Consider the following 27,517-nt stretch of genomic DNA (forward strand, 5'->3'; position numbering starts at 1 on the left):
AATGAATGAATGAATGAATGAATGAATGAATGAATGAATGAATGAATGAATGGCTCTTAAAGGGGGGAAAAACACAACCCAAACAAAAAAACAAAAAACACAACAAGAAAAAAAACCGCAAAACCAAAATTAAGGATAGGTATAAAAGATAACGACTAGGAAGGCAAGAGTGGTTTCTATTCAGGAAGCAAAGTTCTGTTTAAAGACCTTGGAATTAGTTAAATAGTCAAAAAATACACTTATGCTATGATAATATTTAGTTCTCTTTATATAATACACTAAAAAAATACCTCTTAAAATGTTGCTCTTCACATTTTTGCACAGACACTTTAGGTAAAGTAATAATTTTGTATTACAATCATGACGCTCTAGACAACTGACCTAACCAGTTAGGTATTAATCTAGCAATTTGATACATAATATTTAAAATGCCAAAAAGGCTGCTTAAGAATACACTTCTGTTTCGGTGTGTGTGCAGGTGCATGTATGTGCATGTGTGTGGAGGCAAGAGCTGACCTCAGGTATCTTCTTCAATGGCTCTCCATCTTGTTTTTTTTTGAAACAGGTTCTCAGTAAAATACTGCACATCAGTTAGGCTAGACTGGCTGGCTGGCTAGCAAATCTCTGGGATCCTCCTGTCACTGAGATTGTTGCCTGTCCTACATTTGACTTTCTTTTTTTAAACAAGAATATAAACTATTTAATACCAAAGTCCCCGAGAGCCCTTTCTTCTTGGACACACCCACAGTTCAGCCTGGTGGCCAGTGGTCTTGGTGTGCTGACCTTGGACACGAAGACCCCAAAAGTGGCACAGAACCCTAGATAAAACCTTCAGTCATTCCAGGTCCTCACACAGCTTGTTGTCTAGACCATCAGCCAGGATCTGGCTGTACTTCCTGTCCTTCACATCCTTCTTTCTGCTCAAGAACCAGTCTGGATCTTGTACTGCGTGGATCCTGCATGAGGGTGATCACACGCTCCACCTCGTCCTCCGTGAGCTCTCCAGTCCTCTGGGCTAGGTCAATGTCTGCTTTCCTCAGCACACATGAGCTTGTCTCTACCCCACGCCCTTAATGGCAGGAATGGCAAAGGCTAGTTCCCGCTGCCCAGCAATGTTGGTGTTGAGTACTTAGAAAATGTGGCTCCTGTGAGAGCCACACATTAGACTTTCGACATTAGTGCTCAAGATCCAGACACAAGCTATACTTTCATGGCAAACACTTCATAGCCCATCTCCCCATTCCAAAACACATTATTTTCTGGATCAGTGAACAAATCATCATAATAAATGTGTCCTAAGCATCAAGTTCCTTTTGGCTTAAAATAATAAATATCTTTCTGGGTTAGCTCTGTGAACTTAATGCATCTAGTATAAAGTAGTTCCCCTTATCCACGGTCTCACTTTCTACAGTTTCAGGGGCAAGTGCTTTACCACAGTGAGACAGCAGCCAACCCTGCCGCCTTTAAAAGTGTCTAATTCTATCCATTGAGCACTGTAAGTACTCATAACTACATAGAATAACATTTAAGACTAATATACCTTCCTCCAGTGGTTTTTGGTTCAAAAGATAATTGAGAGAAAATTCCAAAACGGCAAAGGAAACAAAAACAAACGAGATTTGGAGAGATAAGTTCTTGAGAAACTCCACCTTATATTCCACTAATATGTTTCATTTAATATGTTTTAAAAAAATCTATCACTTCTATATCTATCTTAAGACTAAATAGGGTAGCTGGTCAGTGGCAGCACACATCTTTAATCCCAGCTCTCAGAGGCAGAGGCAAGTGGATCTTGGAGTTCCAAGGCCAGCCTGGAGAGAGAGTTCCTACAGAGAGAGTTCCAGGACAGCCAGGGCAACACAGATAAACCCTGTCTTACAAAAGCAAATAAATAACCTTAAAAAACAAACAAACAAACAAACAAACAAACGTATACTGGGTGACCAAAATACTGTTTTTGCATTTTTGGCTGAAAATATAAAAAAACCAATAATGACAAAAGAAATGTAAATAGTAGTAATCACATGTAAAAATCTACTAACAGGCTAATAAATTTAAGGTCCGAATAATGAATAGTTTTCTTCTTTTTGGTTTGGTTTTTTGTCTCATAGATCAGCCTACTTCTACCTCCAGAGGGATGAGTTTAATTGTCACCAGACCCAGCTAATTTCCTTATTCACCTTTGCTGGTAACATTTATTAAAAAAGACAATGAAGGAGGCTGGAGAAATGGCTCAACAGTTAAGAGCATTGGTTGCTCTTCCAGAGGACCCTGATTCAATTTCCAGGACCCATATGGCAGCTCACAACTGTTTGGTCTGTAACTCAAATTCCAGTCTATCTGATTCCCTCACATAGATATGTATGTATGTCAAATGTACATAAAAATAAATAAAATTTTAAAAAGACAATGAAAAGAAGAATTATGTAAAACACACAGAAAATTATAAAGTATAATAACAAATATCATTGTAATACTATCTAGTATCTTATTAACTACAAGTGTTTTATTAGTTAACATTAAACCCTAATTAGGACATAAAGGTAAATGCTCTCAAATACCCTGGGGGAAAAAAATTCCCATACTGTAATGTGACATTTATTAAATCGGGGCTAGAGAGATGGCTCAGAGGTGAAAAACACTGGCTGCTCATCCAGAGGTCCTGAGTTTAATTCTCAGCAACCACACTGTGGCTCACAACCATCTATAATGAGATCTGCTGCCCTCTTCTGGTGTGCAGGTGCACATGCAGACAGAACATTGTATACATAATAAATAAATCTTAAAAAAAAATTAAATCACAAACTGCTAATTATCAACTACTAATATTATAAATGAAATCATAAATTCAGTAAAATTTGGTGTTTGCTTTTTATTTTGAGCCATGGTCTCATATGTAACTCTGGCTGGCCTGGTGCCCACTATGTTTATCAGGCTGGCCTCAAACTCAAGAGATCCACCTGCTTTTACCTATTAAGCAGTACTGAATTAAGAGCACATCAGTCCACCCAGCCCAGTCATATCTCTTCATAGGTAATTGTTTACCTACCTCTTAATCTGGCAAGTCTATTTGTAGGAATTAATCCCAAAGCAATTAAACATGTGTCTATACAGTTGTACCTTTTTTTTTTTAATCACAAAATTAATAATATTTAAAAAACTAGTTTCAGCCAGGCGTGGTGGCACACACCTGTAGTCCCAGCACTCAGGGAGGCAGAGGCAGGCGGAGCTCTGTGATTTCTAGGCCAGCCTGGTCTACAAAGAGAGTCCAGGACAGCCAAGGCTACAGAGTAACGCTGTCTCAAAAATCAAAACAAAACAAAACAAACAAGCAAAAACTAGTTTCATAACTCATGACAACCTAAGGTGGCTCAGGACAAAGGCACCTACCTGCCTATAAGCCTGATGATGTGAGTCCAACCTGTAGGACCACAAGATGAAAGGATGGACGGAATTCCCACAAGCTGTCCCCTGCTTTCCACGTGCAGATACACAAATAAATAAGTGTAATAAAAAGATACCGTCTAGGGGGAGATTGTGCAGCGATTAAGAGTCCTTGACATTTTTGGAAAGCATGTGAGCTCAGTTCCTAGTATCCACATCACCAGCTCCCCACTGCCTATATCACCAGCTGTAGGGGTATCCAAGGCCTCTGACCGCTATAGGTACCTGTACTCACATGTGCACACTACCCCACACACATACAGATAATTTCAAAAATAAATTAAAGAAAACGATTTACTTATTTTATTTTATTTTTCTATGTATGTGAGTATTTGGCAGAGGCAGGCTGATCTCAGTGAGTTTGAGGCCAGCCTCAGTATGGTCCACAAAACTGAGTTGCAGGAGACTACATAATGAGACTCTCAAAAGAAACAAAACAAAACAGAAATACAAAACAAAAACCTATGCAAAACAATTTGCATAAAATTATCCTACTGAATGCATAAATTATATATGACATTTACGTAGAAAAACGTGAAGGAAAATACATCAAAATAACAAAAAGTAACCTAATCAACAAATTTGTACGCTAGCAAAAACAAACTAAAGACTCTCAAGCTCACATGTATAATTTCACTATTACAGACCACAATAAAACATACTGACAAATTTAATCAAGCGATATATACTCTCAATTCATAGAATTAAGCTAGACGTTGGTAACAGTAAGCCAGCTGTAAAACTCCAAGTAAATCCTGGGGAAATGGCTTAGCAAATAAAGTGCTTCTGTCACAAGGATGAGGACCTGAGTTTAGATCCCTAGAAACCACAGAAGCTGGACTTGGCCCTCAAACAGTGATGTGAGAGGCAGAGGCAGGGGATTTTTCTGGAAGCTGAAGGGCCAGCTTGCCTAGCATATGCAGTGCTGAACAACAAAGAGATCCAGTGTCACACGCATGAATGAGCACCAGGTGCATGCATGCACATGTATGTGTGTATACAAACATACGCCATGGCAAGAGCAAGTCAAAGGACAACTTCCAGGAGTCAGTTTTTGTTTTCTACTATGTGGGTCTTTGAATTGATGACAAGTGCCTTTACCTGCTGACTCATCTCATCATCCCAAAAGCAACTATTTCAGATAAGCTGGTCCATGAGTATCAATACCCTTACTCAGAAATGTACATTCATAATCTCTGAGCTAGAGGGTGAATAACAACATTTAAACACTTTATCCTATGAAATATAGAACACAAGAATATTTAAGTTTAAGCTGGGTGCAGTGGTGCACGTCTGTGATCCCAGCACTCGGGAGGCAGAGGCAGGCAGATGTCTCTAAGTTTGAAGCCAGCCTGGTTTACAAATCGAGTCCAGGACAGCCATGGCAGAGAAACCCTGTCTAAAACAACAACAACAAAAACCAAAAAAAAAAAAAAAAAAAAAAAAAAGAAAAAGAAAAAGAAAAAAGAAAAGAATATTTAAGTTCAACATACTAGATACTAGAAGGTGTTCAATAATGTTCACTGCATTCTATAACTTATGAGCTAGAAGAATTACTTGCAATGGTAGCTTCAAAAACATTATTGGGCTTCTGAGACAGCTCAGTAGGCAAGGTGCTTGCTTTTAAGGACCTGAACTTAGATCCCCACCCCAGACCCTACTTTAAAAGGAAAAGCCAACAGCTTGCATCTGTAACCCAGTGTCAGGCAGAGGCCAGCAGGTCCTGCGGTCATACTCACCAACCAATCTAGCCAAAACAGAGAAGTCCAGGTTTAATGAGAAACCCTGTCTCAAATAAGTATGTAAATAAGGTGGTGGGGTGAGTGACTGAGAAGAACCCCAGTGTTAACCTTTGGCCTATATACATGCCTGTATGGGCAAATGAACGCATGTGAACACATGCCCCTACCTTCACATATACACACACACATACCTACAATTCTCTGCTGCGGGTTTGCAGGACAGTTAATGGTAAAGATCATTAGCCTTTACATGCCTACACATCCAATCCATCTAATTTTCAGGCTAAATATCTTAATTTCCTAAAAGAACTGCTAGGCAATGGCTTAGGGGAAGACTACTTGCTTAACTTGTACAGGGTCTTGTCCTGCCATCATAAACAGAACAAGCAAAACCAACCAAAGAAACACCACACAAACTAGTAAGTACTGACGGTAGAATTCTAACATTGTTGTGGCTACCTAGTTTACACCAAGTTACTACCGAGTATTCCAGGTACCAAGTTTCTACACTGGCAAGCTTATTGCTACAATAATGACATAATAATTGAGACGGGCTAACTTATAAAACAAAATAAATTTATTTAATTTGAAGCCCTGAAGACAAAAAGTTCAAGATCAAGCCGCCCCAATTGTTCAATCTCTAGTAAGGGCAGTGAATGATGTAATACTATGGAAAGAAAATATGTAAGAGTGAATAGCCACAAGGAAGCAAAGTACTAGGTAGATCTTTTTATAGTATCTTCCCTAAGAAGTTAGTAGTCTATCACCACTACCATCTGAAGTACAGGTCTCCAAAGCTTTAAAGATTTTTTTTTTTTCCTTCTTCTTCTTCTTTTTTTCAAGACAGGGTTTCTCTGTGTAGCCTTGGCTGTCCTGGACTTGCTTAAGACCAGGCTGGTCTGCCAACCTCTGCCTCCCTGAGTGCTGGGATCACAGGCACAAGCCACCACACCAGTCTATGATTTAAAGATGTTTTATCAGTTCCCACAGCTACCATATCTCTATCTTTTTCTCCCTCCTCTCCTCTTTCCTTTTAATTTACTTAATTAATGCTTGTGAGCATTTTGACTGCAAGTATGCCTGCACCATGTGTATTGTATGCCTGGTGCCTGCAGAGGCCAGGGAGTTACAGACAGTTGTGAGCCTTATGTGGGTGCTGGGAATGGAATCCAGGTCCTCTGGGAGAGATGCCTGTGCTCTTAACCCACTGAGCCACCTCTCTAAGCCCCTAGACCCAAGCCCTTAAAGACTCTATCGTAAGTAATATATTCAGCCATAAGCCAAGTTACAATCAAGGCCACAAACTCAGCTATGCTTTTGTGTAATCCCTGTAATTAGAATGACATATATTAAAACTGTTTTTTTAGATTTATTTTATATATGAGTGTTTTTTCCTACAAGTATGTATGTGCACTGTATGTGTGCTTAATGCCTGAGAAGGTCAGTAGGGGGTCACTGGATCCCCTAGAACTAGAGTTACAGATGGTTGTGAGTCACTGTAGGGACAGGGAATTGAACCCAGATGCCCTACAAGAGCAACAAGTGCTCGTAACTGCTGAGCCCTCTGCTTTTTTCAATATCCAACTGTGCTAGTTAGCTTTTTGTCAACTTGACAGAAGCTGGAGTCAGCTGTGAAGAAGAACCACTGGGGAAGTGTTCCACTGGTTTGGCCTGAGGACATGTCCGTGAGGAATTTCTTGACTGTGGCTGATGTGGATGAGCCCTGCCTACGGAGGGTTCTGTCATCAAGGTTCTATAAAAAGCAAACCGAGCAAGCCATGAAAAGCACGCCAGTAAAGCACCATTACTCCATGGTTCTGCTTAGGTTCCTGCTTCTAGGTTCCTGCTCTGGCTTCTTCTTTCATGGTAGACTAAAAGCTTACAATGAAGTGAACAGTTTCATCCCCAAGCTGTTTTTGGTCATGATGTTTTTGGTCACAACAAAAGCAACAAATCAAGACACCATATGCAATCAAGTTCTAAAAACCGCAAGACTAAGAAAACCAGCACCTTAACAAATTCTATTTTTATAAAAATTCAACATTAGCAAAATACAACAAACAAACAAAAACTGGCTCAATAGAGATGTGATGAAAAAAAAAGCACGAAGTTAAAATATATACTAAGCACTTTCCAATTTAGAACAAATCAGAACTAAATTATTTTAAGCCACAAAAATGAGCCATGAGTTATGCATAGCAAAAATAATCACAAATCTATCATGAAAGTTATCATAACACTGCAAAATAATTTATGCTTATTTTAGCACATTAGCAATATATACTTTTTATAAACTGGCCATGGTGGTGCATGCCTTTAATCTTAGTACTTGAGAAGAAGAGGCAGGCAGATCTCTTGAGTTCAAAGCTAGCCTGGTCTACATAGTGAGTTCCAGGACAGCCAGGGCTACACAGAGAAACCCTGTCTTGAAAAACACAAACAAACAAAAATAACCAACCAAACAAAATGAAGTACTTAAAATAATTAAGCCTGAGATATAGCAAAGCTAGAAGCTGGCTCTCAGACTCTAGGGTTTTTTGTTTTTTGTTTTTTTTTTTTTGGGTTTTCGGAGACAGGGTTGCTCTGTGTAACTTTGGCTGTCCTGGATGCTACAGGCTGGCCTACAACTCAGGGCACTCTGCCTGCCTCTGCCTTCCTGAGATTAAAGGCATGCACCACCATGCACAGATCAGACCCTAGGGTTTTAAAGCCACAGGTTACATTTCCATCACGGTCTGACCATATTCCATGTTGCATTGTCTGTCCTTGTTTTTACTTGAGAAAATGTAAGATTTTCTTAAGAGCTAATTAATGCACTGGAAGATAAATGGAGGCTGGGAATCAGTATTCTGACCAACAATTTCAAATGATAGGCCTAAATAAGAAACAGTGTTGAAAAAAAAACCAAAACCAAACAAACAAAGAAAAAACGCATTCCTCTCCTGGAAACTGCCACTGATTTCTTGTTTTTTAGAAACATACTATATGATGCTAAGACAGGAGCTTTAAGACTTACTTAGCTAAGGGGCTGGAGATGGAGCATTGATTTAGAGCACGCACTGCACTTGCAGAAGGCCCAGGCTTGAGTCCCAGCACCAGCATGGCTCACAATCACCCATACACTCCTCCGACCTTCTCAGGCACGAGGTGTGCACGCACTGCGCATGTGCACACGCAGGCACCTTTCACACAGACAGTAATAGTAACAGTAATGAGACACCACCCTCATGTCTACAATCATGGCGCATGGCGGGTGGAGACGGAGGATCAGGAGCTCAGCCTCGGCTACGTAATTGGCTGGAGGCCAGCCTGTGTTATAAGAGACCGTCTCAGGGGCTGGAGAGGTGGGTCAGCCCTTCAGGGGTCGGCGCACAACCATAAATGTAAAAAACTGCCTCAAATGTCAAAACTAATAAATATTTTTTAAAACTAATTAGGTCCAAGAAGACGGTTCAGTGTGTGGGAGCACTTGTCAGCAACCTTGATAGCCAAGTTCAAGCCCGGGCAGCCACACAGTGGAGAGAACTGACGCCTGCAAAATGTCCTCTGATCTCCATACAGATGCCACCATGTCCCCCTCACAGCCCACAAAATAAACAGACAGAATTTTTAAAAACTTAAGATTTTATAAGCTGACAACTCTCCTGAAAAAGTCACAGATTCTGGATTCCACCTCAGCCTGTGTTTTGGCTTGAATACACCAACTTTCCTAAGAACAAAAAACTTTCAATAACTCTTTACACTCTTTATACTATATTTCCCCATGTTCCTCAGTACCTATATTGAGTAAAACTAGAAGGTATTGAAAAATACACCTATACTTTCACACTTTTAGAGCCTGAAGCCAAAAAATTATTACTTTGAGGCCAGCGTGGACTAGAAACAGGCCCTGGTTCAAAACACAATCAAAAAAAGATTTCCTGGACCAGTAAGATAGCTAAGAGGGTAAGGACATTTGTCTTTACATGCTTAGTAACATAAATTTGATTCCAGGAACCCTAGTAAAAGTGCAAAGAAAAAGTGAACTTTACACAGCTGTCCTCTGACATCCACACATGCACTGTGGCATCCATATCCATAACACACCATGTTTATTAATTTAAAAAAGTTAGTATTTTTAGGACACAGAAATTAAATAATAGGCCTATATAGGCCTTCACAGACACCCTAGTCACTCACAGCCTTCATTTCTTACACCAGGAAAAATGTGTCAGAAGGAATTCTCATGTTAAGTGGTAACATCATTTTTTTTTTTTTTTTTTTTTGTACTTTAGAAAGTCAGGATAATTTTGTCATATAAAAAGCTGAGTGCCAGGCAGTGGTGGCGCATGCCTTTAATCCCAGCACCTAGGAAGCAGAAGCAGATGGACCTCTCATTAAGGTCAAGGCCAGCCTGGTCTACAGAGCAAGTTCCAGAAAAGCCAGGACTACACAGAGAAACCCTGACTCAACAAAACAGAAAGAGAAAGAGAAAGAAAGAGAGAGGGGGAGGAAAAGTTCCTATTAAAGGAAAATACTGAACAAAGAACAGGCAGCAAGCATCACAGTAACAAATTTGAAAACTCAAAGGGATCAATGCTTGAACACAATGTTTCTTACTTATCTCCCCAAATCTTAGTGCAATAGCATACATAACAAAAGGACATGATGTTCTTCCTCAGTCTTAATGGACAGCAAAGAAAACAGAAGGTATATGATACGGTTACATATACATTTCCAGGCCAGGCTTGATAGAGCACACCCTTAATTCCTGCACTCAAGAGGCAGGGGCAAGTAGATCTGTGTGAGTTCAAAGTCAACCTGAATTAAAAAAAAAAAAAAAAAAAAAAAAGCCAACCTGATCTATACAGTGAGTTCCAGGTCAGCCAAGATTACAGAATAAGACTTTGTCTCATAACTAACTTAATAAATATTAAATACAAATGTAACAATTAAGTCATGGCCAAGAGGAACTACACAATAAAGAGACCCTACCTTAAAAAACAAAAACAAACACACACACACAAAAAGAACCCCACAAATATTTGCAAATGAAGGATAAAAGGAATGAAGGCCCTGCTGGCTATTTCTTTCTCTTAAATGAAGGCATGTGCTAATAGACTCACAGCATCCTACTTACTGAAGTTACTTCTCCAGACAAACAGCTGGCTACACAATATTCTGAGTTTCCCTATCACAATACTGCTGCTGAGATTGTTCCTGCTTGACTTCTGCATGAAGGCACTGAGAAGAGGCTGGAGGGGCCTTGAATATCCTCTTGGGCAGCCTCACCAATGAATCTACCATACTACACAAACCTAGCCAGCAGAATCCTCCTTTATTTCCATCCCCTAGAACTTCAAATACCAGTCAATGATAAAGAGATTTCTTAATAAGACAGCAGAAAGTTATGAAAACCTCAATTTGGAGCAACTCCTAGAAACCACAGAAGTATCCATAGACAGAATCAGTCCTTGCTCAGAGGCTTTCAGCAGATCTGACAATCAGACTATTGTTAAGTAATTTAAGTAAAATTTGGAAAAAAGGAGTAAAGATGGAAAGGAACAATCTTCCACAAACATTTTATGTACTCTTGAGGAATCAGACCTTTCCATTTTTGTCCTCCATAGGACTCTTTACTGTGACAACTAAGGGCCTTAATCTAAATCCAGATACAAAAATAAATGTTTTCCTAGAATATGATCAGAAATTATTTGATATATAGAAAAAGAAGACTAAGAAAAGATGTGTCTGCCTAACTTCAAATACTTAACAAACGCCAGTTGCAGTGAAGTATTCTGCATACATTATCCATCAAGAGTCACTTCTCCCATGTAATCACTCCTCTGTCTTAAAGGTTCTCTCCACAGCGCTCTTCTCAGTTCTCACCTCGCCTGCCCTGTTTTCCGCATTGAGATCGCGTCATTCAGCCTGTCTCATTCCGTGCAGCATCCTCAACGCTCCTGCACACAACACTCGTTCAGTCCACACCGGAGCTCGTCATAGTACCACAAACAGGGTACTTTACACCAAAGGAGGTTAAAAAATGTGCTACAGGTACACCAACTAAAAACAGACCTGCCTCCAGAACCTGTATTACACCTTCTTCATGTTGTGATATCCAAGGACAGATGACTTTCCTGGAGATCTTGTGTTTTTTCCATCAAAAGGATTTATATATGCTCTGAAGTATGAGAAAGGCTACTAAAACAAACGAACAACTAGTCTAATGAAGACTATGAAGCTCAGCAAGAGAGGATCTATGATCAGTGAAGAAATAAAAATGTAAGAAATGTGGTTGACTGTGAAGAATATGAAGATGCATTTTTATAATTTATTTACTTAATTTTAGGGATGCACCACAGCACTCATGTGAAGGTCAGAGACAATTTGCAAGAGTTGGCTCTCTTCTTCTACCCCATGAAGGGGGTGCCCAAAATTGAGCTCAGTTCATCGGCTTGGCGACAAGTATTTGATGAGCTATCTTTACCAGCCCAGGTATGCCTTCTCTCCTTTCTAGGTATAGGTCCTAAAAGATAGAGCTGGGGGGAGGGGGTTGTTTTGAGACAGAATCTTACTATGTAACCTGGGATAGCTTAGAAATCCTACTGTCGTAGGCTTCCCAAGTGCTGGGATTACAGGTGAATACAACCATACCTAGATAGAAGACTACCTTAATTGCACTTTTGAACAAAGCACCACATGGCCCTTTATCATAATAGCCTTCACGCCTCTCAATACTGTTTCAAAGGTAGAGAAGTAATGGCTCTGTCTCTACTTTGTTCTGGTAGCCCAATCACTAGGGATCTTGAGAAGCCTAGAACTTTTGAGAGAATGGTTGAGGAGGATACAGAGGACATTCTTAAGCCACCTTTTCTTGAATGGTGTTAGCACAAATGAACATTTTTCCAGACACAGGTCCAACAGAACACTTACCTATGAACAAGTGCTATCTGTAAAGAATGATGACCTAGTTCTATTTGACAACATCCTTTAAGGGAATATACTTTTTAAATAGATTCGTTTGTTTTAATACAAAAGAGGTGATTAAAGGATAATATTTTATCTTTCAATTATTATTCCCCATGCCCTTTTTGAGTGCTAGAAATTGAAACTAGGGCCCTGTGCTTGCCAGGCTAACTATTACTGAGCTATTTCCCCACTCAATGTTGAGACTCTTAAGATTAAAAATAGCACTGATAAACTGGGCATGATGGCACAGGCCTTTAATTCTGGCATTCAGGAGGCAGAGACAAATGGATCTCTGACAGTTCCAGGTCAACCTGTTCTGTATTGCATGAACTTGTCTTTTAAAAACAAAACAAAACAAAAACAAAAACAAACACTGATTTAAAAAAAAAAAAAAAAAAAAGCAATGGCACTCTTAGGAAAGAACAGGACAAAAGAGATCTGCCATGGTCTTCACATTTATATTTCAACTACTCTTGGTGAGACAATGGTAAACAATTGTTAAAAACATATCGCTTATCGATTAAATAAGTGTCTTGTTTTCAGAGACTGTCAGGATAAAACTATAGAATTTTCATTATTCTCTCCAAAATAAGTATTTATTTTAATAATTTCTGATAATCAATACTTATTAAATGATTTAGTAATAGACAGGCAATAAATGTCCTCATCCAGTTATTCTTTGATGGCTAGAGAGTAAATAATTCTTCTACTTCTAGGTTTTTGTACCTTAACACAAACCTAGGAAAGAAGAAAAAAAAAATGCCTTCATAAGACTAGCCTGTATATTATTGTTGTTGTTATTATTATTATTATTATTATTATTATTATTATTATTATTATTAAATGATTGATTTGAGAGGGCCAGCTCACTAAAGGTGATGCCACACCTGGGTAACTGGTCCTAGATAATATAAGAAAGCAGGCTGAGCAAGTCATGGGCAACAAGCCACTTTAGTTCCTACTTTCCAGGGTCCTACCTTCAATTTTTGCCCTATTTTAAACTTCATGATGAAGTATGAGCTGTAATCTAAAATAAACCCTTTCATCCTGAAGTTATTCTTTGGTCATGATGCTTTGTCACAGCAATAAAAACCAAATTAAGGCAGTAGTTCATAATTATAATCTCAGCACTTAGAAGCTGAAACAGGAGGACTGTCTGTCACAAGTTCAAATATAGCCTGAGCTACACAGTTAATTCTAGGCCAGTTTAGGTTACAGAATGAGATTATGGCTTAAAAAAATAAACAACCCACAATACTATCTCCTTTCCAATAAGGAAAAACCTCTCCCCCCAAAGAAGTAAACACTAAAACTGGACATGGTAGCAGCAGGCCTTTGATTTCATCACTCAGGAGGCAGAGGCAGATGGATCTTTGTATACGTGTATAGATAATATAAGTCAAACTACATCCATAAGCTGCTCTCCCATCTCAAGATGGAAGACCTGAGACAAAGCAAATTGATTTTCCCAAGGGGGGAAATATGACACAGATGACAATTCTAGGTGGAAAGCTGAGTAACTCTTGAAAGTTCAAACATTAAGTGCAGACTCAAGACTCTCCAGCTCTGACTATAATAAACCAACAACCTGAACACAAGACTCTAACCAGCAAAGAACAAGAATGAATGAGACAGACACAAACTATCCATTCCTTTTTTTCCTTAATAGCATTCTTTCAAATATAACACATGTAGGCAAAACCTTAGAGCCACAGAGATCACCAATTAGTGGCCTTCACCCTAAGTCTGTGTATGACCACTGACTGTCCTGGAATTCCTGTGCAGATAGATCCTTGAGAGCCTAGATAATTGAGGATCATTTGCATCAGGAGCCCACACATCTTTATCACACTGCAGACGGAAACGCTCCAGATCTGTCGTATTTCCACGTACAGTCTCTAGAACCCAGTCAAACTGGAACTAGAACCTAGTTTCTAAAATGTACTCTGTCCATTAGCTATTCTAAGTAAATTTTCTCAGCTTTAAAAAAGTTTCTTTGCACAACAGGTTTTTGGAAGGACTGTATGTTCCAAAGATAAAGATTTCTTGTACCTTTCCAAAGTGCAAATTATTTGAAACCCTCCCTCCCCATATAAAATATATATATATATCCTTTCCGCATCATTTGACCGAAGTATAAAGCAACCTGGTTGGCCTCCATGCATCCGATGGCATCTTCCAAGAGTGAAAATTCCACGCAGACATAGCCATAGTCGTAACCTGGGGACAGCATTTAAATACAGACGGGAGTGGTGTTAGTGCCTTGCAAACATAAAAGACACACTTATATCCCCTGTTCTGAGCCCCTTAAACACAAGCCCTCCCATCTATCCCCCCCTCCTCTACACTAGGCAAAAGTGCTTCCACAAACAGAAAAAAAGTACTGAAGGAAAGGTCTGGGTGTTTCTGAACTTTGAAATTCATTCCAAATAACTTTTTTCTATTAACTAAGAAGATTCTTTGCTTTCTTTATCACTGCTGATCAGGAAAGGGTCCCCCAGAATTTAGTAATTTCACAGAAAGTTCATGTGGGGACCCAAAACATGTAATGACAGGCTGAATCTTCTGGGAAAACAACCAACAAGAACAGGAAAGTATCTGAAAAAAAAATAAACATATATCCAGAGACAAGGAAGAGAAGCAATTATTCCAAAGCTGTGCTAAGAGTCACCATTCTTCAAGCAGAAACCACCTTCAAAGAAGTACTGGCTGAATGACACAATTGTTGTATTTGGATACTGCACTAGGCTTCCAGTGGACAGGGAATAGACCATTTCAGCCATCACCACCACCACCATCACCCTCCCTCCCCCAGTTTCAAATACAAGTCATAAACCAGCTAAAAATTTTATGAAAGGAGGAAGATATAAAATCATAAATATGAATAGCTGGATCCAAAATTGTGCTTACATGCAAAAAGCTGATGGTAGAGCAAGCAGAGGGAAAGACTACAGTTGTTAGTAATCAATGTATGTTCAATAACTCTAGGTATCATCATAAAATACCTTTCACCTTAATACTGAAAAGGTATTATCTATAGCACAGGCCTAAGGCTCTAAATGACCCATGAAACGAGGAGGTCATGGGATTTGCAGGCTACTAAACTCTTACTTATTAATCTGTCTCATAGCTCCTTATACTGCTACCATATTATTACAAAAGTACACTTATTGCAATGTGCCACCATGCTTCCTTCATTTCCTCACAGGGTAAAGGAACTCACCTTTAGAACTTACACTATGCAAATGGAACAGAAAAAAAAAGATATGCTTTAATCGGATAAAAGTAAAACAGAGGGAAAGAACACAACATAAAACCTATGTGAATCTTAAACATAAAGTATATATAACAAAAAGAAACTGATACTCATTAAGGTATCAAAAACCGCAGTTTACAGGGTAAGTTCTAGGGCTCAAATAAGAAACTGTCTTGAGAGCTAGTGACATGGCTGAGGTTAAGAGCACTGACTGCTCTTCCAAAGGTTCCAAGTTCAATTCCCAGCAACCACACTGTGGCTCACAACCATCTATAATGAGATCTGGTGCCCTCTTCTGGTGTGCAGGCATACACACAAGCAGAACACTGTATATATAATAAATAAATGAATGGAAAGAAAGGAAGAAAGGAAGAAAGGAAGGAAGGAAGGAAGGAGGGAGGGAGGGAGGGAGGGAGGGAGGGAGGGAGGAAGGAAGGAAGGAAGGAAGGAAGGAAGGAAGGAAGGAAGGAAGGAAGGAAGGAAGGAACTGTCTTGAAAAGCATTTTAAAAAAAGTAACTTGGCTAGAGTCCAATTCAGTGGTATATAAGTTTATAAGCTTCTGGATTCAAAATTTGCTAGCAACAAGAGGCAAAAGTATAAAGAGAAGTTGGCCTGGTGGTACATGCCTATCCATTTTAACTCTCAGGAAGCTGACATGAAGAAAAGTGCAATTCAAAGACTAGACTAAACAGTAAGACTGTCTCAAAAATAAGAGTTGGAGAGTTGGCTCAGTAGTTAAGGCATAATTTTATTTTCCCCAAGGCTAAGATTGGATTCCGAGTACCCACATGGTATCTCACACCTTTCTGTAATTTCACAAGATTCAATGACCTCTTCTGACCTCAGTAGGCACCAGATGCATACATGGCACACAGACATATATGCAGGCAAATTCATACACATAAGGTAATAAATTTTAAAAATTCTTTTAAAAAATAAAAAATAGAAATAAACTTTAAAAAACATACCAAATTTGGTGAAATGGATTGGATCCCTTGTTACATGAACTAAAAGGTCTAAAACATTTTATGATAATTATAACTTTGATTTTAGACTTGATAACTGTTTTAACTATAAAACATTATACAATGATGTATATCCTTGCTTTGAGTTTAGGAAATGACCAGAAAGCAGAAACAAAAGCTTCTACAAACCTCAACACTACCTCAGGCTGAGAGATAACAGAGTGTGTCCCGTCCTGTCCCCTACACCTGAAAACAGTGTTGGTTTCTCTATGTAGCCCTGGCTGTCCTGGAACTTGCTCTGTTGACTAGACTGGCTTTGAACTCACTCTGCCTCCAGAGTGCTGGCTTAAATCAATGTATCAACCCATTGTTTGGTTGAGGGTTTGTTGTTGTTGTTGTTTTTAAAGAGAAAAGTCTCACAGTGGAACTCTGGCTAGCCTGGAGCTTCCTAGGTAGACAAGGCTAGCACTGAAGTTATAGAAATCCACCTACCTCTGTCTCCAGAGCGCTGAAAATAAAGATGTGCAGCACCACACATATCTAGAGATAAAACTATCTATCCTAATGCCACAGTTTAGCCAACCCCAATTTGCTTAAACTAATCACAAAAATCAGTTTCCTCTTATTAATCTTTGAAGAGACAAAAATCCTTTGGAATACATATTTGTATACTATCTATTAACTATAAATTCTTTTTTTGTTACCCAGTTCCTTTCAAGTGGAGTTTTCTAAACCAACTCAGTCTGATACATATATAATATATATAAAAGACATTCTGCATTTTTAAATGGTTCTAAATATTCTTTGAAAGCACCAAAGAAGAACACAAAGGAACATAGATACCTTTTATCACCAGATTTCTAATGCAAAAACTCAAAAGCATGTCTACAACCAGAAAGGAAAGCTACAGATCAAATGTTTTCTTGAATGCTTTGGTTACCACTAAAAACACTATCAAAGGAGTTCCCAAGAGTGTGGAAAACAAAACTCTCTTCACAGCGGCCAAAGTGAAAATAACATAGACAACTAAAACCAGATAGCAAAGCCCTAAGTTTCCTTGCTATGGCTAAAGACGTAAAAACCAAGAAGAAAAAGATGATTCACGACAACTCATACTTTGTCGAGGAATAAGCAGGTTTGATAGTACAGTCACTGGGAAAGAAAATATACAGTCTATAGGAGACACAATGAACATCTGTACACATTAACTTTACAACAACATCATCTACAAGCCTACCATTCAAGTTTCTTCTTCATTAAAGTTTAGCTATCAAAAGAACACATACATAAAATTTAATTATATAGTTTTTAAGGTACCCAATCTTAATCCCAAACATTCTCTGCATTCAAACTTCATTGTTGCATTAAAAAGATTTTCAGAAATTGCCAGAAGACAATAATACTAAGTATTTATATAGTACCTGTTATAAACAAGGTTCTATTACAAAATCCTTTTGCATATACTACTTTAATCCCCACAAGACGACTACAGAGGTATATATTATTAAATTCATTTTACTCATGGGGAAACAAAGAATGGCTAAGTAATTTGCTCAGACACCTTAATTTTAATACCAGTACTAAGCCTTTTACACCCAAGCAATTCAGATTCAAATGGATATACCATTAATCACCAAACTGTATCCTCTTTCTTTTTCTTTTCTTTTCTTTCTCTCTTTCTCTCTTTCTTTCTTTCTTTCTTTGTATTAAGGGTTGATCTTTGGTACTTGCTACGTAAGAGCTCTACAATTAAATTATCAATCTAATCTTAGTCTTCTATGTACTTTAAAAAAAAAACTATAAGGGGGCTGGAGAGATGGCTTAGAGGTTAAGAGCACTGACTGTTCTTCCAAACATCCTGAGTTCAACTCCCAGCAACCACATGGTGGCTCAAAACCATTTATAATGAGATCTGGTATTCTGTTCTGGCATGCAGGCAGAAAACTGTATAAATAATAAACAAATAAACCTTTGGGGAAAAAAAAGGAAGGAAAAAAACTATAGGGTGTGTGTCTGTGTGTCTGTGTATGTCTGTGTGTGTGTGTTTGTATGCATGTGGAGATTACAGATAAACTTTGGTTTTGTTGTTTTTCAAGACAGGATTTCTCAGTGTAGCCCTGTCTGTCCTAGAACCCACTCTGTAGACCAAGCTAGCCTCAAACTCACAAGATCTGCCTGCTCCTGCTTCCCAAGTGCTGGGAATAAATGCATGCTCCACCACCATCCTAAAATGATCAACTTTTGAGAATCATTTCCTTTCCTTAGGATATGGGTCTTAGATATGGCACTCAGGTTGTCAGGCTTGGTGGCAAGCACCTTTACCTCCTGAGCCATCTTTACCAGCCCGTCTTGTTACTCAAAAATTTTTTTTCTAAATTAAAATACAATCACTTCATTTCCTCCACCACTCTTTCCTTAAACCTCTCCCATGCCCATATCCACATTCCTTCTCAAATTCAGGGCCACTTTTTCTTTGTTACTGTTACATATATAAGCATATAAACCTATAACTACAACCTTCTGAATCCATTTAATGTTGCCTGTATGTATATTTCAGGTCTGACCATTTGGGGTTTTTGTTTGTTTGTTTTGGGAGGTTTTGTTTGGTTTTGGTTTTTCGAGACAGGGTTTTTCTGTGTAGCCTTGGCTGTCCTGGACTTGCTTTGTAGACCAGCCTCGAACTAACAGAGATCCGCCTTCCTCTGCTTTCCCCAGTGCTGGGATTACAGGAGTGCCCCATCACACCTGGCTCTCTAGGCTAACCTTAAACCTCACCCTGTAACCCAGGCTGCTTAAACCTGCTATTCCCCTGCCTCAGCCTTAAATAACTAGGACCACAGGCATGTGTCTCTAGGCCCAAGGTTTTCACTATTTAACAAGATTCTAGATTGATTTAAATATATAATCTTAATTCAAATTTATTCAGCCCCATACAGGATGAGTCCCACATAAGGACAAATGAACCCTTTGTATAACTAAGAAATGCTGAAATTAGCAGCACAACAGTCACTCCTGTTTTAATACTTATAGCAGAATCATTGTGAGTGGGCCTACATAAGCAAGTTAGAAAGTATTCTCTCAATAAATGACTCTATTGGCTTCCACAACTCTTCTGAAAAGATAAAAACTGGACATTCTTATTCTAAAAGATGGCTATAAAAATTATATAGCAATATGGAAACATATAGCATATAAAAGCCTTAAAAATGAATATGTCCTTATGGATAATTATGTAAATTTGCACAGAAAAAAAAAGACTGGAATTAAATACAAGCTGAATCTAACTCAGAAGTTAGAGACAAAAATCATCATATGAGATAAAAACCATGCAACTGTCAAAATTATACGTGGAACACCCAAGGTGAAGAACAACATACCAATATAGGTAAATCCAACATTGCCAGTTTTTCCTCCAGCGTTGCAACAGATCAGTTTTCCTTTGGTTGACACCAGATGAAGAAGTTGGCTTGCATTTAAGGGCCATAATGTATGAAAAATATATCACTTTAAATTACAGAAGCACAGCCAGCATAGTAAATGCTCACACTCAGAGAAACTTGGGATCAGAAACCAGATGAAGCCATAGCCAAGTCTTATCCCCATCTCCATGATGACTCAGTGAAAAGGAAAATAGGATATGGAATATAGGGGAGGGAGGCAGGATTCAAGCAACCACAGGTAATTATACAAAAACCTAAAAATAAATTAATGCAATACACTGTATAGAAAACAATTAAAATGATTGTATTGCTATACTGGAATAACCTGGGATTTTTCTTGTGTTCCAAATTTTACAATTATGGTAATCTGATAAGTCACAGGAAAAGTTCTAGTAGTCACAGAAGACACTTTACCTAGAGAAGTAACATTCGATATCCAACAATGAATACTGCATCCAGAATTACTTGGATTCAAGATGGTAAATACTGTTAAAAATTCCACAAACAGATTTTTAACAAGGAAAGTAACAAAATGTCTATTTTATGACCTTTTTATTAAATGTTGGTTTTTCTGGGAAGATATCTTGGTAGGCTAAGGAGTCTTATATGACTACTAAAAACACACCTGATTCCATTTTCTGACCTAAATACATAAACCTTCTACAAATATAAATATTCCTTAGGCTTTCTTTCTTTCTTTTCGTTTCTTTTCTTTCTCTTTCTTTCTTTCTTTCTAAGGCAGCTAAGAAGGATAAGAACAGAACAAGGGAAAGAAAATCTAAAAAGATAACACTTTTAAACCTTGGCTAGCAAGATGGCTCAAAAGGTAATAATACTACAACCAAGCCTGATGACCTGAATTTGAACCCCAGGAATCAAATGGAAAGTGGAAGGAGAGAACCAATTCCCCCAAGCTGTCCTCTGACCTCCACACAAGCCCTGTGACACATCTCTGTGTCTCTTTGTTATATGTGTACACAAACAAGTGTAAAATTTCAAATCTTCTCCCTCTTCATTAATCATTTAGTTACAAAAAAGTATTTAAGAAAATTAGATAGTTAAGGAGGGAGAATGTACAGTAAATAAAGACCTGATAAGTAATATCCAACCCAACTCCAAAACTATCTTTTGGTCTCCGTCCATGCAAGGCTTGATTTCACAATGCCAACAAACAGTATCCTAGATTATTTAAGTCAATTGTTAGTTTACCTTTTATAACAAAAATTTTGTTCAGGCAAATGAGGTAGGTAGCCCTACCTTCAAACTGATCTAGAAAAATTCAATTAAAATAAGCCCAGATGAATTTCCTATGTAAAAGACTACTAGTTGACCTTCAACAATCCCAGAATAGATATGCCAACTAAAAAAATGTAAAAGGGGGATTAGGATTTTTATTTTATCCCAGGCCCCTACCCATGTGTATGTATGCGTATTTATGTGTACCCGTGGAAGGAGGCATCAGATCCACTGTAGCTGAGTGACAAGCAGTAATGAGGTGCCCAACATGGGTGCTGGAAAATCAACTGGTGTCTTCTTGAAGTGCACAACTACTTTTTTTGAGGCAGATTTTACCATGTTAACTCCAGCTGCCTCCATAGTGCTGGGATTAAAGGAATGCAAGCACACTTAACCAATGAGCCACCTCTCCAGGATTTTAAAGACATCGAGATTGTAGGAGTCAATGTTTATTTTATTAAAATCTGATTTAAATAAAACCCTTTCTCCAAAGTATTATGTCTGCAGTATTATGTCTATAGTGTTATGAATGCAAAATGCACATGAAAACACTGATAGAGCCAGGATGCCTTTAATCCTAGCACTCAGGAGGCAGAGGCATGTGGATCTCTCAGTTAGAGGCCAGCTGTTCTACGAAGCGAGTTCAAGGGCTACACAGAAAAATTCTGTCTTAAAAAATCAGAGAGAAAGGGATGGGGAGAAAAAGAGAGGGAGGGAGAGAGAAAGGAAGACAGAGGAGGGAGACAGAAAGACAGCTGGGTAGTGGTGGTACATGCCTTTAATTCCAGCACTCAGGAGGCAGAGGCAGGCAGATCTCTGTGAGTCTGAGGCCAGCCTGGTCTATAGAGTGAGACAGGATAGCCAAAGCTACACAGAGAAACCCTGTCAGGGAGGCAGGTAAGGGAGGGAAAAAGGTTAGTAACTACAAAAAGAAAAGACTGATAGAAATTGTAGAGAACTTGGTTCTATAGGTTCTACTTCCCTATTTTTATTTCGTTGGAAATACCAGTTTTTAAAAGAAAGTAATAGATAAAAAAGCTAAGAGATTTTAGCAAAAACCAAAACAGAACAGATTCAGATATCTGGATTCCTATCAATGCCAATAATACAACAAAAAGTATAGGAAGTTGTTTTATTAAAATTAAGAAAGAAAATCTCTTTAACTTATATGTCAAACTACCAACTATGAAGAATGGAATTGGTCTACATCGGGACTTATCATTTGACATTTTATGAGCATTTCTAAATTGCTTCCCTTCAATTATGTATATAAGGATTGCTGCTCTATAGCAGAACAGATGAAATAAGGAAAACATATACAAGACTACTTGTGAAGTTTCTCAAAGTACATGTGGTTTTAGTTTTAGTTTCCATCTAAATGTTCCTATTGTTTTTTAAAGAAAATAAAGGGTTAGGGATGTGTATTGATGGTAGAACACTACCTAGCATGTAGGAGACCTTGAGTTTGTTTCTCTGCACCATGCAAAAAATAAAATAAAATAATAAAATAAAGAAAAAAAAGTTCAGTTTTCCTTTTTTCAATTTTCTGAGACAAGGTCTTACTATGCAGGCTTTGTAGACTAGCCTTGAACTCACTATATGGCCCAAGATGACTTCAAGCCCCCAATAACCATCCTGCTTTAATCTACCTACTGCTGAGCTTATAGGTAGTAAATAAGCTTTACTACAGCCCATTGGTTTTCATTTAGAAATCTAAATTTCACTTTATCTTGATGATGATGATTCTTGTAGCTTTCTGGGTCCAGGGAAATAACCATTAGGAAATGTTTTATTCAATTTATTTTCATTACACTGGCAGCAAATATGGTACTGTGTGAACACAATGGAGTTGTCCTACCTTAGAGAGCATAATCTAATGAAAGAGTGAAGATAAGAAGAAAAAAGCTTCTTATCTTAAGATTCAAATTAAGTCAAAGGAGGGCCGGTATTCTTTTAAAAAAATAGATAGTGACCTCATTCAAATCATATTCTCACTCCACCTTGTACCACCTACGTACCCTCAAACACCTGTGTACAAAACAACCAACCAGAAAAACAAAACTTTATGGATCTGTTTTTCCCAAGGCAAGAACACACTTCATTTCAGGAGGAATGATATAGTAATTCAAGAAGGATCCAAACAGGAGAAAAGCAGCTGTTGCAAACTGACACCAAACAACTAACCTACCAGATAGAGACTAAAGTCTTCTTTTCATTCTTGTGTCCTCCCAATCCCAGAACAGCATCTGGCACAGGATGGTGCTCACTCAAAGCCACATCAACTGTAATGAGTTTCATCACTTGAGTAACACAGAGAAACATAAGAAACTTTCACAGTTGTGAACATAGACATACACTACAGCTGACTCACGTGATCACAGTCCAGTCACATGTCTCTGGACCTTGGTTATCTAGTATGTAAAGTAGCAATGACAACTCCTTTTTTGATTATTTAGTTTTCTTCCAGACAGAACCTTGCTGTGTAGCCCAGGCTGACCTCAACTTGCAGCAATCTTCCTGTCTCAGACTTCCATGCCCAGCACTTAGGAGGCAGAGGCAGGTAGGCTACATAGCAAATTCCAGGACAGCCAAAGCTTTATGAGACCCAGTCTCAAAAAGAGGAAGAGGTGGAGGAGGAAGAACAGAGCAGCAGCAGAAGGTGTGGGAGTATACCCTGATAACCCCAGCACTCAGGCTGGGTCTGCTTTTCTCTACTTCTTTCCTAATAATTTCCTATGAGACCCCTGAACAATATTGACTTCTTTTATTTTATCCCCTTAAAGCTTAGTGGATAAAACAAATATTTACTGATTTCTGTAAATAGTAACTTTAGCATTTGCTTAGACAATCATTATTTTTCAATCCTATTGCCTCTAATTGACTTGTATTGTTCGAATATGCTGTCTGAAGTTCAGGTGAGAAATTTACTCACCCAAGTAATAAAAGTCAGAAGCAGAAATTCAGAGCTTTTAAGGCTTCTACCCTTATGAATGAATTAATGTTGTTATTTTGTGAATAGGTTAGTTACCTTGGGATATTATAGGGTGAATTATACATCATTATGTCTCTTGTCTCCTCTTGCCCGCTATATTCTGCTATGGAATGATGTGGCAAGAAGGCCCTTGTGAGTCTGGAGATGGCTCAGTAGTTAAGAGTACCTTTTGCTCTTGAGGAGGACCTGGGTTTAATTCCTAGCAGCCATGTGGCAGATGACAACTGTCTGTGACTCCAGTCTCAGGGGATCTGATCCTCTGAGGTCTAGGCAATGCACACATGTGGTGCAAGTACACATAAGCAGGCAAAATACCCATATTTATGTAAAAATAACATTTAAAAAGCTAACAGGGGGGCAGGCACAATGGCTCATGCCTGTAATCCCCGCACTCTGGGAGGCAGAGGCAGGCGGATCTCTGAGTACGAGGCTAGCCTCATCTACGAAGTGAGTCTAGGATAGCCAATGCTACAGAAAAAAAAAAAAACAAACCCTGCAAAAAAAAAAAAAAAAAAAAAGCTAGCAGAGGGGGCAGAAGAGATGGCTCAGAATTTAAGAACACTGGCTGGTTTTCCTGATGTCCTGAGTTCAATTCCCGGCAACCACACGGTAGCTCCCAACCATATATAAAGATCTGGGGCCCTCTTCAGGCATGCAGGCTTACATGCAGAAAAAACATAGACACAATAAATAAATAAACTGTTCAGAAGATATGTAATCTAGATACCCATTTTCTAAAAATCTGTATGCTTTGGACTGGGCCTGGTGGCAAAAGCCTTTAACTCCAGCACCCTGGAGGCAGAAGTAGGTAGATCACTGAGTTTGAGGTCAGCCTGGTCTACAAAGCAAGTTACAGCCAGCTAAAGCTATTTGACAGGACCCTATCCACCACCACCACCAACCCACCCCCACAAAAAAAAAAAAAAAATTGGCGACACAGTTCAGCTGACAGATGCTCAGATGCTTGCCTAACATACACACTATGCTGGGTTAATTGTTGCACTGCACAAACCAGGCATGGTGGTGGACACCCATAATTCTAGCACCTAGGAGGTACAAGCCAAGTTCAAGGTCACTCTTTGTTATACATACAATATGAGGGTAGCCCAAAATACATGAGACATTGTCCAAAAGAAAGTACAGGTCTAGAAAGATTGCTCATGGGCTAAAAGTGTTCACTGATTTTTGCAGAGGACCTGGGTTCAGTTCCTAGTACCCACATGGAGAATCCTAGCAACCTGTAATTTCAATTCCAGAGGATCCAATGCCCACCCCCCTCCCTTTTTTTTTCCAGAGATGAGGACCGAACCCATGGCCTTGCGCTTGCTAGGCAAGTGCTCTACCACTGAGTTAAATCCCCAACCCCCCCCCAATGCTCTTTTTTAACCTCCACCAGCACCTATACTCATATGGTTGACAAAAACCCACAGGCACACATACACATACAAATAAATAATATTTTTAAAGTATATAATTCAGTATACTTACAGTATTATACAACTATCAATGCTATCTAGTTCTAAAACATTTTTACCACCTTAAAAAGAAAATCCATACGGATTAAGCAGCCACTTCTCATCCCCACTAATTTTGTATTTCTGTGGTTAGACCTATTATAGATATCCATAAAAATATAAGTCATGCAGCAGTGGCACATGGCTGTGATCCCAGCACTCTGTGAGGCAGAGACAGGCAGAACTCTGTGAGTTCGAAGCCAGCCTGGTCTACAAAGCAAGTCCAGGACAGCCAAGGATATACAGAGAAACCCTGTCTTGGAAAAAAAAAAAAAAAAAAGGAAAAATATGTAGTTGGTCGTGTCTGACTTCTTTCATGTTTTCAAGGTTCGTCCACATTTCAGTGTATTTTAGCAGCTCATTCCTTTCTATGGAGATTTATATAAATATAATGTTGACTAGTTTCTTTCCATCAATACAATTTCTTGTTGTCACGTGCATAAGCATCTTCTTCATTTCTACTGTTGAATAATATTCCAATTGTGTGTAGCATACTCCCATTAAAAGACATTTTACTTCTGACACTTTTCCAGGAATATAAAAAGATAATGTAATATAAAATTGAGGAAACTATGTTTGCAAACACCAATTGAAAAGTAATGATCCCTTATTTGTAATTCCAAAATCTAAAAATACCTTAAATAACGAGGTTTTTGTTTTGCTTTTTGCAAAATTTCAACAAAGGTGGTTTTTAAGGTTGTTTTTTTTTTGGGGGGGGGATAAATAGAGGGACAAAGTTTTATTATATAGGCCCAGAGAGACCTGGAACTTGCAATTCTATGCCTTGGTCTCATCAATGGTGGGATTACAAATATATATCATCATACCTGGCTTTGTAATGAAACTCTACACATTCTAAATCCTTCTAAGTAACGTCTACCTAGTACTGACTCTGGCAGGACATCACCCAATCTAAAACAATTGGCTTAGTTCAATTGTCATAATGGTTTTGAGACAAGGAATCAAATAGGCAGTGTGATATTTGAACTTTTATTGATATTGAACTTTTTTTGTTTTATGTTTTTTTGGAAACAGGGTTTCTCTGTCCTGGCTGTCCTGGACTCACTTTGTAGACCAGGCTGGCCTTGAACTCACAGAGATCTGCCTGCCTCTGCCTCCCAAGTGCTGGGATTAAAGGCGTACACCACCATGCTCAGCTCTGAACTTTTATACCTTAGGCAGACCTTGAATTCCAGATCCTCCTGTCTCTACCTCTTAAACACAATATGTGCATGGGGGCAGAGGGGTAGCGGTGCATATGCATACTTTTGGGCCAGGCATGGTAGTGTTCACCTTTAACCCAGCACTTTGAAAACCTCTATGAGGTAGATCTCTCTGAGTTTGAGGCCAGCCAGGGCTATATAGTAAAACCTTATCTCAAAAGAAAATAACAATTCATTTTAATCCACTGATTTTTTTTTTTTAACCAATGATCTTCTCGGGTAGCCCAGGCATACATTAAACACAAAGATGACCTTGATCTCAAGGCTATCAACTCCTGGTGCTCCTGCCTCTACCTCGAGAATTCTGGGATTACAGGTATATGCCATGATGTCTGCTTTTATGTGGTGCTTGTGACAGAACCCAGGGTCTCATACATTTTAGGCAAACATTTTCCCAGTCCCTTACATATAATCTTTTCACAAGTATAAAAATTCTAATATCATCTGACTATTTTAAAACATATTTTTCAGAAGATATATAATGCTTAAGCTACATATGGTATAAAACCTAAATATACTCCTTAATGTTCTTCATGTAAGAGATCTTAGATATTCTCCATATACATAGCAGTCTTAGCATACATTAAAACCCAGCCAAGTGTAAAGCACTGGGGAACAATGGTACAGATGAGATTTTTGTAGTTGTGGTGCTTTCATTGTTTTTTGGGGGCGGTGGGGAAGAAGTTGGGAGTTCGAGACAGGGTTTCTCTGTGTAGCTCTAGCTGTCCTGGAAACTTCCCAGTGCTGAGGTTA

The 27,517-nt window shown here is 38.6% G+C and overlaps 1 protein-coding gene across 6 annotated transcripts in view; it reads right to left on the minus strand.

Moving 5' to 3' along the window:
• Positions 1-27,517, minus strand: part of Rbm6 (RNA binding motif protein 6) — a 91,418-nt gene that overhangs the window by 32,724 nt on the left and 31,177 nt on the right. For 4 of the 6 annotated variants that reach the window (XM_055629610.1, XM_055629609.1, XM_055629611.1 and 1 more), the window contains one exon: positions 14,284-14,357. The exons of the other annotated variants lie outside the window; for them this stretch is intronic. In XM_055629610.1, the coding sequence (XP_055485585.1) occupies positions 14,284-14,357 (74 nt within the window). The remainder of the gene's footprint in view (positions 1-14,283; positions 14,358-27,517) is intronic. 6 annotated transcript variants of the gene reach the window in all.

This window comes from Psammomys obesus, unplaced genomic scaffold (genome assembly GCF_907164565.1).
Source record: "Psammomys obesus unplaced genomic scaffold, mPsaObe1.curated_primary_1811, whole genome shotgun sequence".
NCBI lineage: Eukaryota > Metazoa > Chordata > Mammalia > Rodentia > Muridae > Psammomys > Psammomys obesus.